The sequence below is a fragment of the Phymastichus coffea genome, unplaced genomic scaffold, assembly GCF_024137745.1.
Source record: "Phymastichus coffea isolate CEN01 unplaced genomic scaffold, Cenicafe_Pcof_1.1 PCOF00001, whole genome shotgun sequence".
Classification (NCBI taxonomy): Eukaryota; Metazoa; Arthropoda; class Insecta; order Hymenoptera; family Eulophidae; genus Phymastichus; species Phymastichus coffea.
The window spans coordinates 8,809,452-8,826,068 of NW_026706812.1; the positions used below are offsets into that span (position 1 = coordinate 8,809,452).

The 16,617-nt window shown below is 37.0% G+C and overlaps 1 protein-coding gene across 2 annotated transcripts in view; it reads right to left on the reverse strand.

The window, feature by feature from the left end:
• The window catches only part of LOC131672752 (clarin-2), a 476,318-nt gene that overhangs the window by 370,361 nt on the left and 89,340 nt on the right, over positions 1–16,617 (reverse strand). For both annotated transcript variants that reach the window (XM_058950304.1, XM_058950226.1), the window contains exon 3: positions 16,014–16,202. In XM_058950304.1, coding sequence (XP_058806287.1) covers positions 16,014–16,202 — 189 coding nt within the window. The remainder of the gene's footprint in view (positions 1–16,013; positions 16,203–16,617) is intronic.

The window sequence follows — 16,617 nt, forward strand, 5'->3', positions numbered from 1 at the left end:
GGTAAATGACGAGGTAGGAGATAAAATGAGGGCGCTGCTATTTTTCTAATTTGCATATTGACCAATGACTGGAATATTCGGAGGGCACTACCGATATTTGAATTAGCATTTCGGCAAATAAAATAACTACCTCTCGGAAAGAGGAGAAGTAAGGAATCTTTGACTGTAAAGAGCCGTTGCTCGTCCATTTTGCCACTGACTGTGAACTCAGCTGCATGCAGATCTTGCTATGAGCCGAGAAATCAAGTGATTTGAGCGTAGTCGAACGAATCATCAGACTTGAGATGCGTAGGTATGTAAAGGACCGCTTGTATTAGTGAAAATTAGGTGTCGCCGAGCGTAACTTGTCATGTTCTTGATTCCACCGTGATGTGAGCATCCGTCGCCGCTGAGAACAAAGTACTCCTGACAGTATGTAATAATCAAATGTTATTACGAACACACAAGAATCACGCTTAATGAATTTCCAAAGAAGGGACTAGTTGAAGAAAGAAAACGACAGCCAGATACAAGGTTTTACTTACTTTTATTTTATTTTATTTTTTTTTCATATTTAGGCTGCGCACTCTCTGCTCTTTAACGTCTATCGGAAATCTTGATCATACACAATAGAACCAGCGTCAACAGCAGATTAAAAATTTTGTAATACATACTCACAAATTCGGGCAATTTTTTCTCTGTATGTATCACCTTGGTTTACTGTGTGAATCCAACGCCGAAGCTGACTGATAGAAGATACCTTTTTGAATTTACTTTTCACACTCTCAAGACTCAAATTTTTTCTTTTCCCACTTCGCCAATAATTCATTGCTCTTTCTTTATAATAAAAAGATAAATCTTCTCTATCTTCTTTACACTAATTAGTTGGAAATTCTACAGGAGGAGGAAAATGATGCATTATATCGTCCTCGATAATTTGTGCATCAGGATCCTTGTATTCCTCCTGGAAATCAAACGTTTCTTCTGAAATTATTTCTACATCGTGAAATTCGTCCATCGAATCTATTAAAATATTTTTTATGTTTTCCGCTAACTAATTTTCTTGATAAGTAGTTGTGCTATTAATCGGTAATTCCAATGTTTGAAAGTATGCCAGCAATAAATTGATTACGTTTAAAGAAATGACTCTCATTGTGAATACTGCAATTGCATTAATTACTTTTGTGAATAGACTGTGTTAATGGAATGAAAAATAAACATTGGAAATTTCTTACCTTTTCGATAAAACAGAAATTATGAATAAATTATTTCATGAATTTAAATTTAAAAATATTGAAGAAATTCTTTAACTCCTCGAATCACGTACGTCCAGTAAAGACATGGAATTCAAACTGATATCTTATGTTTACAAAAACTTGTACGATATATATAGGACAGATAACACATTTCATTTGATAATATTATTATCTTGTTTTCTTAATTGTAAGTATTCACAACTCTCACTTTCAACGTATGAATAAAATTAAAGAATTTAATAACATCATTTCATTTGGTTCAGTTTTGATATTTATCTTCCATATGTTAAATTAAATTTGATAATTGAAAACCCTTACTCTTTTGTAACAAACATTTTATCACACTATAATATTCTACATTACTAATAAACAAACGAATGTTATTTCCTTCATTATTATTATTCTTCCTTCATAATTATTCCATTATTATTATAATTATTCGAAATTTAATATTTAACCAGTCGCATTTGAAAAAGTTAAAATAATATTATAATAATAATTAAATTTTACACTTCTTTCTAACATTTTTAGTATGACGACGGCCATCGAGTACTGAAAATTAGAAAATTTATTTAAAACTGTCGCATTATCTACTATAACGAGTTAAGTCTCGTTATGTGTCTCTCTTCCTTTAAGTCAATTGTAATTTATTATTAACTCTCTTATTTATCCTTCCCTACCTAGCCGCAGCTGCTGACGCTGCACGAGGTAAGTGAGAGAGCGTCGAGCAGAGAGAGAGAGAACCGCATGTATGCGAGAGTGCGTGGACGCATGAGTGTCCCGCGCGTTGCCTAATTGGCTGAGGCGTGCCGCTGCCGAATAGCCAAGGAGAGAGAGGGGGGACCTCTTCCACGTGCGAAGAACAATTAGCTGCCCGCTTCCACGAGGAACGCAAGCCTAGCCGTCAACGCGCGATCGGTAGAGGCCTTTGTGCTATGTAGCCTGCGTTTTTGTCGATTAGGTACCAGAGTGCAGAGTATGCGTGATCGCGTGGAAGACCGTGGCACTGAAGTGCATCCTGCAGACTGTGTGCTGTGTGCGTGCGTGCTGACAAGCTGTTGATCGTGTCAAGAAGGCTGCCCCGAGGCCGAATATTCGTGTGTTTCGGAAGCGAGCTCTAGGCTACTGCGAAGCCGACGTGTAAGTACTTGCTCGATTGTCCATCTCTCTCTCGCTCGCTTCCTGCTTGTCTCTCTTACGGCGCATATCATTTGTACGCCTCCTTATTTCCTTCATTTTAGTAAATACTATTTCTCTTAACCACTGTCTTTTCTTTTAGCGCCCTTCCCACCCGCGTTATAAACGTGCTGACTCGCACCGCCAGCAACTACCTGACCTGCGACGCTCTCCGCGGGCCGAAGGCAAGGACGCCTTCAAGTAGCATAGCTGAGCCGGTAAGGTTATGGCTACTTTTTTTTGGGATTCACGGGGTATATTATTGAATAGGTTTGAAGCCATACTGAAGGAAAAGCGGCCCCATCAACAAAGCACCAGCTCACACAAGCGCTATTGTAACAGCCAAATTAGTAGAATTACGGTATGAATTACTTCCTCATCCACCTTATTCTACAGATTTAGCACCTTCTGATTATTTTTTATTTTCAAAATGAAAACTTGGCTTCGTGGTAAAAGGTTTTCATCGAATGAAGAGATTATGGCTGCCACAAATGAGTATTTTGTGGAATTCGACAAAAAATACTTTTTAGAAGGCTTACAAAAGATTGAATACCGCTGAATTAAATGTATAGAGTTGGAAGAGGATCATATTAAAAAATAAAAAAAATTGTTTACATAAATTGTTTTTTTCATTTAAAAGACACGGACTTATCAAATCACCCTCGTATACCTGTTTCTCTGTTTGAGAAGCAGTGGATAAGCTTTTTGGCGGAGTCAAAAGCGTCCGACAACTGAGAAGGAAGCGAAATGGTAAACACAAGAAGTATGAATGCAAGAAAGACAGTGTGATGGTTGATGTGAGAGCGATCTTAAAGGATAGTTTGAGCTGGGGATTGGGCGCATCGCTAATTTATCGATGGTTTTCCATTTGTTTTTGGGCACGGCCAGGTTTTTCGTAGTTGAGGATATCCACCTGGTGCTTGGGATATGTTGTTAGATTTTGTTGTTGCTAGTTGCTGGGCCCTATCCAGCCAGTGTCAAAGACCAAGTGCGTATGGGATCTCGGAGAGAGTCAGCAACAATGACGGTTCTAAGCAAACTAACATCGGCGATAGAATGCAGCGGCGACCAGCAGTAGCAAAAAGCGGTCGTCAAGTCGTGGAAGGTCGGTGCAGTGCTAATTTCTCTCTCTCTCTCTCTCTCTCTCTCCTCCACTTCCTTGCACGTTCGAAAGTTATGAGTACGCGTGTGCGGCCTAGCAGTTTTGCCAGCACCTGTGTCGGTGGGCGTAAAAGTTGGTCGCAGGCTTCGTTAGATTTGTTACATCTTCTCATTCATTTTCTTTGAAGATGGGAGACTCTCCTCCAACTTCTTCTTCATATCATCGATTAAATATAAAGTGCGCTTAAAACACCACTCACAGCCATGCACATCACACAAATCGAAAGAGATTAGCAGAGAGTTTAGATTTTTCAATAAAGTTTTTTTAAAAATTATTTCGGAGAAGGAAGTTTTTTCCGAGCTCCCTAACAGCCTAATAGCGAAAAAAATTAGTCGCTCATTGGAGTGATAATAAACGTCACCGATCAACCAGCTAATCACTCCGATTTACACACTATAAAATAAACCGCTAGAAAATATAATTTTCTTTTCATCTAATGACTCTAGCGAAGGCGAGAAAGAGAGAGCAAGTCTAAAAATTAAATTTCAAGGTCAACTTTGTTTTTTTAAATAGGAACCCCCATTTTTGACCCCGGATTCGGAAAGAGCGGGAAATTTTACGTCCAAAACGGTATTTTTAAATTTTTTTTCATGGCCTAGAGAAGGTCGATTTAAGGTCAAATGCTTGAAAAACTGCCTAAAAGCGTTTTTTTAATTTTTAAGATATCGAAAAATGACCTCTACAAAATTTGTTCAGAATAGAGTGGGCCACCCAATGCACCAAAAACCTTTAACCTTTAACCTCATTTTGAAGGTCATTTCAAGGTCGAAGTGTTTTTTGTAATGGAAATCCCTCTTTTTAACCCCGGATACGCACATAGCGCGAAATCCGACGTTTGGATAAGGTATTGTGTTGAGTTTCGATTAATCAGTTGTACAGTATTGACGATTATGTGACGATTATCAGTTGTCAGTTGTACATGAACAATTAATCAGTTGTATTGGCGTATTTATTGATCCATAAATAAGGGGTCGGATTGATTAGGGTCAGTATGACCCGATATAATTATGAGATAGCAAGGACACAAATTAGTCGAAATACTAATATTTTCCCGGTCGGTCTTGGATTGACAACGATGGTGGAATGGTCAGCGCAAATAATAGGCTCGATAATTTTATTCGGCTAATTCTACGTTCGCAATAAATATTATTGGCGAAAAGTCAGTGCGAATCTCCTAAATCACGAGTTTTCTTCGTCTGATCCTAACACTCACGTTCGATTTTATGAAATGGCGGAAAGGTCAGCATAATTCAATAGGCTCGATAATTTTATTCGGCTAAATGGCGGGCAGGTCAGCGCGAATAAATTAATCACTGCTTTTAATCCGTATAATCCTAACACTCACGCGTTTGATTCTACGAAATACGACGACCTACGGCACTGAAAATTCCACTCCCGCACTCCGCGATTAATATAAATAAGTGGCATTTTTCCTACTTACGATTTTCCTTGCTGTTTCGGCGAACGAAATTAGCGTGAACAGAAGGCGTCTAACGCAATTGGTCCTGCGGCAAGATTATCTGGCGTGATCACTCCTTCTAGCTAGAAGACCAGTGGCAAAATGGACGAGAATCGGCTTTTCGCAGTCAAAGATCGCTTTTCTTCTCCTCTTTCCGAGAAGAAATGTTATTATTGATCGGTATGCTAATTCGGATATCGGTAGCGCCCTCCGAATATTTTATCATTGGTCCGTATGTAAATTAGAAGGATACAGCGCCCTCCTTAACTCTCCTACTTTCGTCGTTATTTACCCTCTCTCACCCCCCACTAAGGTAGCTGTCATTAATTAACGGAAAAGATCTACCCCTACTCTTATTTATTTTTCTATCCGGACGGAAATAAAATTTTATTCTAATTCGCTTATTGGTCGTGACGTCACTAGTGAATTTCGTCAGAAGTTCGAATTCTGTCGGTTAATTTATTGATTAAATTTAACGGGGTAGTTGGCGCTCGCTATTATAATAAGGGGTGTGTCGGTCGCATGCGAATTTTTATAGTTCGGTATTTATTCCATGTTCATTTTTTGTTTTAATTATGATTTTAATTTTAATTCGTTGTGAATACATATATACTCGTAATATACGTCGTTTCAATTGTAGCGCCCCCATCCTCGCATTTACATATTATTCTATTCATCATTTCATATAATCTGTCTCGCTCGCTCTTGTTTAGTCTATTTCGCTCGCTCTGTCTCGCTCGCTCGCTCTCAGTCTGTCTCGTTCGCTCTGTTCAGTTCATCTCGGCACTTCAAAATGGTCGCTCGGTCACTCGCGCGTACGCCTCGTGTTCCCGTATCGGTTGTTGGAGCACCTCCTGGGGCGCTCTCGTGTCGGTTAAGTGACGTGTTCCCGGATTCATGTGTGTGGTTATCGTTGTGGTTGTGTGTGGCGCTCAGGATATCGCCGATGGTGTTCGGCAGCTCGACCCAGCTGATTGCCGGCTGCCACTTCATCGGCAATTTTCTACTTGCCCCAGGAGTGTCAGTGTTCTGTGAATGTTGGTGTTGGTGCCTGGGAGTGTAACGGATCTGCATGTGTCATCAATATACATTTCCGTTGCATTTCCCAGTGAAGTTTTCCCGTTCATCTTTTGCCGGTCGCAACACGTGGTCGGGAGTGAGTGTGTGCGTGCTCTCTCTTATTTCGTGGTGCGCTCCTTTTTTTTTTTTTCGAGTGTCCGTCGGATCACTTTCATAGAGTTTGTTTCGCCAATATATCCGGTGTGGTTGTTCGGGCATGAAAAAGGGTAATCGTTTTTTATAGGGAGCGTTTGTTTTTAATTTACGCAACTGGTTACGGGGCGGCAAGGGACGGGAATGGCTTTCCTGAGGTGTTGCAAATAATGCAGCGCTCAGGAAAGGCCTTGTAATGTACCGCATTACAGCTGACTAGTGAGTATCTCTGTTGGTCATAAAGTACATACTGTCAAAGAATATCATTAATATTCTCGTCTGCCGGACTACAACTACATGTAGGGCTGCGCATAATATTTTTCCTTACTAACAATGCAGCCAAGTTATAATGGTTGCTTCATATGCGAGGAATAGCCGTAACCAACTTTCGATTAAAGTCTTCTTTCGCAAACCAAGGAAATTTCTTGTTTTGGAAATAAGTCTCAAAATACTTTTTGCTCTTACAGTTGCCTTGCTTAATCAAGATTTTATTCGTTTGCAATTTACACTCAAATAATCAAATACCTTATTACTCTCTATTATTATAGATCTAATTAATTATATTACAAAGTTATTTGAGAGTGACACCTAAAACTCCACGTAAATAATTATAACAACGTTTCGCTGGTTTACCTTCCAGCCTCATCAGGTCTTTTATTAAATTGTCAACTGATACAAAAAATACTTTATGACGACTTAAATAAATGATACAATAGAACAGCAAATTTACATACCAACGCAACATGTAGAAATTCAAAAATTATATTATCCATTGCTAATAGTCCAAACTTTTACAACATTTATTGTCATGAAATTTAAAATTATAGTCATGTCAAAAATCATAGCGTTATAAGTAGCAATAAGACAACATAAATTTAATTAACAACCAAAAGATTCCAAGTCACAAGTCATACTAAGAAATTAAACATCACGGCTTATAATGATATTCTTAAACTCAGACAAAGTTTATTTTATTAAAACAAAGAGACCAAATTATAAGAAGAGCAATGTATTGAAAAGACTAATGGATTTAATAATAAGTATATTAAGCTATTAAGAAATTTAAAAATGCTACTGTATTGTTTGCTAAGAAATTGAGTATCCTCTTGTCTATTAATTGTATTATCATGCGCATTAATGAATATCATTTCAGAAATAATTCGTTTTTAATCTTTTGTTAATCTTTTTATCTAAAATTTTAACATTATTAAAATCGAAACAATTGGTTGGATTATCAGCAAAGTGTTTAGGTATTAGTAACAATTTTTCTCTAGAAGTATATTTATGTTCATTAATTCTTTGTTCTAATTTTATTTTTGTCTATCCTATATAAATAGCAGGGCATTGATAATTATTGCATTGAAATTTATATACAATACAAGTCTCAGACCATTTTTCATTACGATCTTACCCAATTTTACAATATTATTCACTTTTGTACTCACAAGCGGATAGAATAATAATAATGTCTTTTCAATACATTGCTCCTCTTTTAATTTGATCTCTACATCTTTGTTATAATGAAATAAACTTTGTCTGAGTTTAAGAATATTGCAATATGCCGTGGTAAAGATTTACGAACTAAAAAAATGATATCACCTCTTCTTAAGTGAGTTTGGTCTTTGCTTACTGCTAAAAAGTCATAAAACTGCACATTTATTTTCAAATACAACCAAGTGTCATCCAATTTTGATGATTGTCACGGCAACTTTTACACGCTGCGGTAGCGATGGTCGAGTTATAAGGCGCGTGTGGGTATTTGCAGGAATCTAGGCGTCGAAGTCGGCAGTTATATAATAATACTTTTTATTATAAAGTGACAGAGCTCCAGAGAGATGTCTTTACAAGGCGAGATCGTGTACAGGACTGACTGCGCTTGTCCCTCTCGGGGGCTCACAAACTTAAGATAAGTCCCTACCACTTCCTTCAGGAATAAGTATATCCTGGGAACCAAGAGATTCATATAGCTTAATTGTTTATTTAGGTTTGCAGCTGTCTATGTTCTATTTCATTTCTGGTCTATCATGTATTTACCGCGTACAGTTTGTTTGTTTCGGCCTATCTTATGTCTTCTACATCAGTCGGCCTGCGTGTGCAATGAATACACGTGTATGACATATGTTCTTAGCTACAGGAGATAACTATATTATTTTATTATTAGTTCGCATGACACAAGTTTCGACACAGACAAGGGTGACTATTTCAGAGAGAATTTTTACAACTTCAGTGCAACGCTACAAAAAACTTCTGCAGTTCTAATATAAAATTTTAAGTTTTTTATGGCTTTGTGGATCCATCTTGTAATATTAATTGGAGGATTGATCAGTAAAATCGTCAACTGCAAACTTGCTTTGAGTATTCGAAATTTCCATTTTTCTATGAGTAGCACTTAGGCGGGAGAGTATCTTTTCAATGTGATTTTATAGATATTTGTCTGAAATGTGATCACGAATGGCATCAAGTATATTTATGAAGGATTCAGTGTAATTGATGAACTCTTCTATAAGGAAAGAGATGTCCGATTTGCCGAAACGTTTAACTAAAAAGTCCGTTAATTATTTGAAGTCGAGAGATAAGACGTTTGACTTATAGATATAAAAAATTTTTCACTTGATTGGTTTGTTATTTTTTTTATTATTGTCGTTCTCAGAGTTTTTAATCTTTTCTTTTTCTTATGCACTAATGGTAATTGTGACACTGGAAGGAGGAGGACGTTTAAAGTTTGAGAGATTAGATGTGTCGACAGTTTCTGTTATCATTGATGAGCGAGTAAGAAATTAGAACATCTGCGGCTTGGCTACTCGGCAGTAGCTCAGTGTTAGTGTTTATTCTTACATCATTGGTAGCATTATTGTAATTTTCCGGATTCAAAGCCGAGTTCGTACAATGTTTTACTAAGTGTCCTTCTTTATGGCACAAGAAGCAAGTCAATTTTTCAGCAAATAGATCGATAAAGTAAGACGTGTCGTCACAATTTATTAGAATCGACGGTGGAATTTTGTCTATATCTTCTGAGTTTATATAAATTTGCCAACGAAAACTTAAGATATGAGAGGAACCAGGATTATCCAAGCCGGCACGAATATATTTAACTTACTTGAACTTGTTGCGTAACATGGACGTATAAGTAGACTTGCAAGGAGGAGACTATGAGCTTGAAAAACATTGAGAATTTTCAATCATTTTTATGCAAGTGTTTTCGAACCTAGATATACGAGGTGTGTTCAAAAAATAACGAGAATTTTCGTTTTATGAAAAAAATATTTATTTATTCATCTACATTAATGTTGTCGCCTTCAAAGTAGTCCCCTTCGGATACAATACACTTATGCCAACGCTTTTTCCAATCCTCGAAACACTTTTGAAACTCGATCTTTGTAATAGCTTTTAGCTCTTTCAGCGATTCGCTTTTAATGTCATCTATGCTTGTAAAACGACGGCCTTTTAATGTTCTCTTTATTTTTGGAAATAGAAAAAAGTCACATGGAGCCATATCTGGCGAATATGGAGGCTGAGGCATCGTTACAGTTTCGTTTTTGGCCAAAAATTCACGAACAAGCAATGAAGTGTGAGCAGGCGCATTATCGTGGTGCAAAAGCCATGAATTGTTTTGCCACAAATCCGGGCGTTTTTTTCGGATTGCTTCACGCAAACGACGTTGAACTTGTAGGTAGTACTGCTTATTGATTGTTTGACCTTGTGGAAAGAATTCATAATGCACTATGCCATTAAAATCGAAGAACACAGTGAGCATAACCTTCATATTCGACCGCACTTGTCGAGCCTTTTTCGGTCTTGGCGATCCAGAATGCCTCCACTGGGACGATTGAGCCTTAGTTTCGACATCATATCCGTAAACCCATGTTTCGTCACCTGTTATAACACGTTTTAGTAGTTCTGCATCGTTATTGACTTCATTTAGCGACTCCTGAGCAACTTCCATTCGCCGCTGTTTTTGTTCGAAATTCAACAATTTTGGAACGAATTTTGCTGCCACACGTTTCATACCCAAAACATTCGAAAAAATTTGATGGCATGAGCCAACTGATATGCCAACATCATCAGCGACTTCTCTGATTGTGATTCGGTGATCGTTCATAACCATTTCTTTCACTTTTTTCACGTTTTCATCGGTTGTTGATGTGCTTGGGCGTCCGGGTTGTTCGTCATCTTCAACGTTTTCGTGGCCATCTTGCAAACGCTTATACCACTCATAAATCCTTGCTTTACTCATAGCAGACTCACTATATGCCTTTGTTAACATTTGACAAACTTTACTACACTTTATTTCATTTTTTACGCAAAATTTAATACAAATTCTTTGATCCATTTTTTTTCACAAACGAAAATCGCCGAGCTCGAAAAACACGTCTAACGTTTGCGGCTGCCACTTAAAAAGTAAGCAATGAATATTGCTGAAAATTTTATCGTACTTCAGGGGCATGTGTACCAACATAATAAAAAAAAATTTTATACAAGCGGACTCTCCAAACCCGCGAAATTTAAAAATTCTCGTTACTTTTTGAACACACCTCGTACGAGGTGTGATCAAAAAGTAAGATGAATTTTGAAATTTAGCGGGCTACGTCCGTTCGATCTTCAACTTTTTTATTTGGTTATGTCGGTACACTCGTCTAGAACATACGTTCCAAATTTCAGCTTTGTAGTATGTTTGGTTTATTTGTGAGAGGCATCAAGGTTAGAAGTGTTTTGCGTGCTCCACGATTTGCTGCTGTCTAAAAACATGGATCAAAGAGTTTGCATTAAATTTTGTGTGAAAAATGGAATCAAATGTTCCAAAACACTTGAAATGCTGAAAGTGTCATACGGTGAGTCTACTTTAAGCCAAAAAAATGTTTACAAGTGGTATAAACTCTTCCAAAAAGGCCGAGAAGACACCGACGACAAACCTCGTTCTGGACGCCCCAGCACATCAACGACTGATGAGAATGTTGAAGAAGTGAAGAAAATAGTGTTGGGAAATCGTCGAATTACCATTAGAGAAATTGCTGATGATATTGGCATCTCATTTGGTTCGTGCCAATCAATTTTGACGAGTGTTTTAGACATGAGACGTGTGTCAGCGAAGTTTGTTCCGAAATTGCTCAATTTCGACCAAAAGAAACGTCGCATGAGCATCGCCCTAGAGCTACTGAATGACGTCAACGATGATCCAGATTTACTCAACAGGGTTATAATAGGTGACGAAACATGGGTATACGGTTATGACGTCGAGACTAAGACTCAATCGTCCCAGTGGAGACATTCTGGATCACCAAGACCAAAAAAAGCACGCCAAGTTCGATCAAATGTAAAGGGTTTGCTTACAGTTTTCTTTGACTGCAGGGGCGTGGTGCATCATGAGTTCTTGCCACAGGGTAGAACAGTAAATAAAGAATATTACCTGCAAGTTATGCGCAATTTGCGCGAAGCAATCCGCCAGAAACGTTCGAATTTGTGGAAAAATAAAAATTGGCTTTTGCACCATGATAACGCCCCTGCTCACACATCGTTGCTTGTGCGCGAATTTTTGGCTAAAACCAACACAGTAACGATGCCACAGGCATCGTATTCCCCAGATCTGGCCCCCTGTGACTTCTTCTTGTTCCCAAAACTGAAGAGGCCCATGAAAGGACGGCGTTTTGCCACGATTGAGGAGATAAAGACGGCATCGAAGGATGAACTAAACAAGATCACAAAAAATGATTTTTTGAAATGCTTTGAGGATTGGAAAAAGCGTTGGCACAAGTGCATTATATCCGAGGGGGATTACTTTGAAGGAGATAAAATAAAAATTGATGAATAAATAAATATTTTTTGAGAAAAATAAAAATTCACCTTACTTTTTGATCACACCTCGTCCTTATTGATTATACGAGCAGGATTCTTTAAGTCTGAAAAAAAGAATCTTTCACTTTATAGTTCTGTTTGTTTGCCATGTCATAAACATACTCAAATCTGTTAAGCTTCAATTGAAATTCCCAGGTGCAAACACTCACGAACACGAGCAACTCGTAAATATGTCCGATCGCGACAATGTCTCAGATCAAAACAAGTGTCATATTATAGAAAATGTATAAATATTATGTGACAAAAGTGTATCCATTAGAGAAATGGTCTAGCAGAACGTGCGACTTTAAATGGTAGAAAGAGTGACATGACATGTTCAATAACCGAGATGACTGCCTATGTAGTGAACCAATCTTGATAACATACAATCTGTTGCAATAACCGAAAATTAATTATAAACCTTTAAAGTATTTTCAAATGATTAAAAAATCCAATTTATCAATTAGTAGTCTAAAGGCGTAACTCTAAGGGTTTCGAAATTATGTACCGACCGGCAGTAAGAAAACATATACGCAGATGGATTCTCATGAAAGTGGATAATAAAGGAAAACCTAGAAAGGCTGAGAATCGAATCATATGAATTCGCTAGTAAATAAGAGAAAACAATCTTGTCATCTAACAGCACGAGCATATTAGTTGAGAAAGTCAGAAAATGTTATGCGTGAATAAGAGACAAAAAGTGCGCAAACTATTACTAATGGCAAATGAAAATTGAGACTTTGAAAAACGTAAGCAAAAATAGATAATAAAAACAAAAGACCGAGGCCTTGAAAAATACACGCTGTAAGCTGTTTTTCAGATAGTTGACCTTTGACGAAACGCCTCAAGAAATACTCAAAAACGGTAGGGGAAAAAGCAACCAACAGATCGAAAATTTCCTCAATTATAACCAATAAACGATGTCGAAGAGCAATCTTCTTTTAGTTAATCTGACATGGCATATTACGTATATATATTCTCCCGAATGTACAAAGGCCCGTGTCCAAGCGTCGTATCACAAATTATTTTTAAAGGGGAAGGTAAGGGAGGCTCTTTCGCTCCTCTGAACGATGACGATGGGCCTCGTCACTAAATTAGCGTTTTGGGCTTCGGCTTGAGAGGAAAGGAATGTAAGGCGCACACAATAATCACTCGCGATAACCGTTAACAATATTTATTCTCGATATTTAACAATAAAGAGCGACCGCGCAAGTTCTCGCGTCGTTATCAACGCAGGCAGAAAATACTGCTGGACTGCTGGCAGGCTCGGATGTGGCTTCCACGATGCTAACGTCGTTGGAAGTCCTCTTTCCTTGCTGCTATTTGCTTGTCGTCCTCTGCTTCTTTTTCTGATATGTTCTCTTTAACGTGCGCACGCTCAGCCGTCAAACGATCCGTCTAACTCTGAATCTCGGCTCGAACTCTTTCTCCTAATCGTTCGCGCGTCGGCTCGAGCAACGCCGGCGGCTTCGCTCTTGCGAGCGGATCGCCGCGGGTCACTCACGCTCGTTTACTCTCTACTCGCGACGCATTATTCTCTCTCTCATCTTCTTGCCACAGCCGCTCTCGCTCCCAATTGGCTCCAAATGACGATGGCCGGCTCAGGTATTGGTCCTGAAATAAAGCGGTACGAGCATGGGTATCGGTTCGTAATTTCAAACGCTCGCCAGGGCAACAGCGAAGGAGCGAGGCTGCGAGAGAGAGAGAGAGAGAGAGAGAGAGCCAGACAGAGCCGGCTATTCTAGCCAGGACCCCGTCACAAGACTTAAAAGAAGCATTATACGCACTTTATATCAATCAATGTAACCTCTGAGTAATGAATTCTAATATACGAACTAAATGTTACAAGCTCAGTGCCAAATGAACAATAACCAAATTAATAATAGTCAATAGCATGAAAAACGAAAACAACATGAATAGCTTCATAATTCAATAGAAATTCTCGTCACACGATCATAAAATATAACTACCAACTACAAGAGTATTATGTAAAAGAAAACGAAGATTACATGGAAAATGATTGAAAGCAAGCAGAAACCTAATGTGATGATGTAGAACGATGGAGCACGCAAAAAGACAACCAGCAATTTAATAAGAATATATGATGATCTCGTTAGCAAAATAACGTGATAACAAGACACATAGATACTCATCCATCTGACGATAAAACGTTTTAAGTAAACGTAGACAATGACGAAGATAGGAAATTTATGGCAGTGAAAACATTAAACTAACAACTGTTTGTTTATTGCCAAAACTTGATCTACATCCTGTCACCAGATATTAATCTTAACACAATTGTATAAAATGCATTACTTGAAAGGCAGTGTATGATACCTACCGAACTACTCAGTATTGAGCGAAAAATCAGGATTATGTGGACATGAAGACAGAAGATTATATACAAATAAACACAGATCGAACGTGAGACACCTACTCCCACTGCTAAGTGGGAAAAAATCAACTATCCTTACCATGCAAAGCGTAGAAATTTATTATTTCCAATTGAAAAAAAGTAAAAATGAACATAATTTAATCTATGAAGCCGCTATCTCGAAATTTCTCGCAAATTTTTTTGTCTTCTCTCTCTAGTCAACAAACCTAATTACCTTAACACAAGTATACATTAAGTTACATATCATTTAAACCCTTCCATTATAAGCGAAAAATAAGCTCGACATAAACCTATGTAAAATATTCCGAGTGAAGTCTAATGAATAATTTCTAAACAATTCAAAAGTTTGTGACCGATGAAAAATTGTGCACCTAAATTAAAAACAAAAACAAATGATAACCCAACCTACCAAAATACGGATTAATGCACAGACAACACTTATAGCAACGCATCATATCACATCACGCAAATTGTCCATTAACAAATTATATACAAACAGTTATTCGAGGAATTAATTGTCGGCTACTCTTGTATATTATTGTATTAGAACAAAACTATATTTTTAGATATCTAAGCATATTCTTCTTGACTTTCATTTCTCTTCCACATAACAGAATGAAAACTATAACTTTCTCAACTACAGTATTCTAAGTCTAATTTAAGAGCTTCCAATAGAATCACAAAATTTAGCGATATTTACAGTAGCTGTAGAATTATTAGAAGAAGGAATATTACAGTTTAAAATCGGTACAAAAACGCTTATGGACACTTTGCGCAATACAGGGTGTGGTGTATCTAATATTTATTCTATCAAAACACATAGAATAAACAGCCGATCTTGTCAATGAAATAGTAGTAAAAAACGAATTTCCGGTAATCCAAGATCCACACTATTTACAGATATAACAATAATCTCTGTTTTTACAATAATATTTACGAATTACTATCTAGTATATCATTTACAGTCACAATTACTCAGAAAAAGAGATTATCAATTTTATGAGGCCATACCAGTTGCGCAAAAAACAACAATCATTTCGGATACATTTGCACATATTTGGCCAGAAAATCACCAAAATCTATACTCTATTAACGTTAGAAGCAATGAAAAAATATAGAAAGTTTGACAAAACTTATATCTGTAAAACCATGGAACCTATGCATACGATTAATGAATGATTGGTATATGTGATTAAGTATAGGGTACGAATAGAAAAATCTCGCTATTTACTTTGACACAGCGAATCGAGTGATTTATAGGCAGTGAAACAAAGACGAACAAAGAATCTCAATCCAGTCATTGCTCGATATTTTTTTTATTAATTACTTACTGAATTTATATTATCATGTAATCAATTACATATTATATCATTATATACATTATTAGTGTGGACAAGTTTATTCTTTTTAATCATTTTATATATATATTCATATATCATAAAATCATTATATATATATACATAACTATATACATAACTTTGTACAGAACTATGAATAATAATAAAAATAAAAATGCAATAAGTGAAATAAGTAATAACCACTTACCTGAAGATATATTTGTAAAGTAAATACCAGTAATAGAAAAAATGGCGAATGATGGTGTGATGAATGAGTTTATAACTGCTAAAAAAGCTGCTAATCCAGAACATACAAGAGATAAAGAAATAGAAAATAGTGTGACAAACCATAAGCTCCAGAACATCAGAGATTCATTCTTTTGAATCATGTCAGCAACTGAAAAGAACGATAAATAAATGGAAGTAACAAACAATATTCATCTCAATATCTATAGCAATTAATTTACAAGACTTGAATATAAATTCTGTGATACGTAAGTTTATTTAGATATAGTCGTACACTACTTTTCCAAGGCAAGAGTTCTAAAAATTATATTTATAGTGAGCTTGGAACGCAGCATTATGCCCTAGCTATGAAGATTCCACTAGGTAAGGAATTGTGCGTATACACAATAAGAGATGAACAGAAAGATATCTTGAGGAATTCATAAACTATCAGAAAAATACGAACAAAATTCGGCATTATTTTAAATTTGACGTATACAAAGTGGTGTCGTTACGAATAGTACAAACGCAGCTATCCTGCAATGATTCAGATAATGTACGAATTTCCAACAAGGCACTTGAAAAAT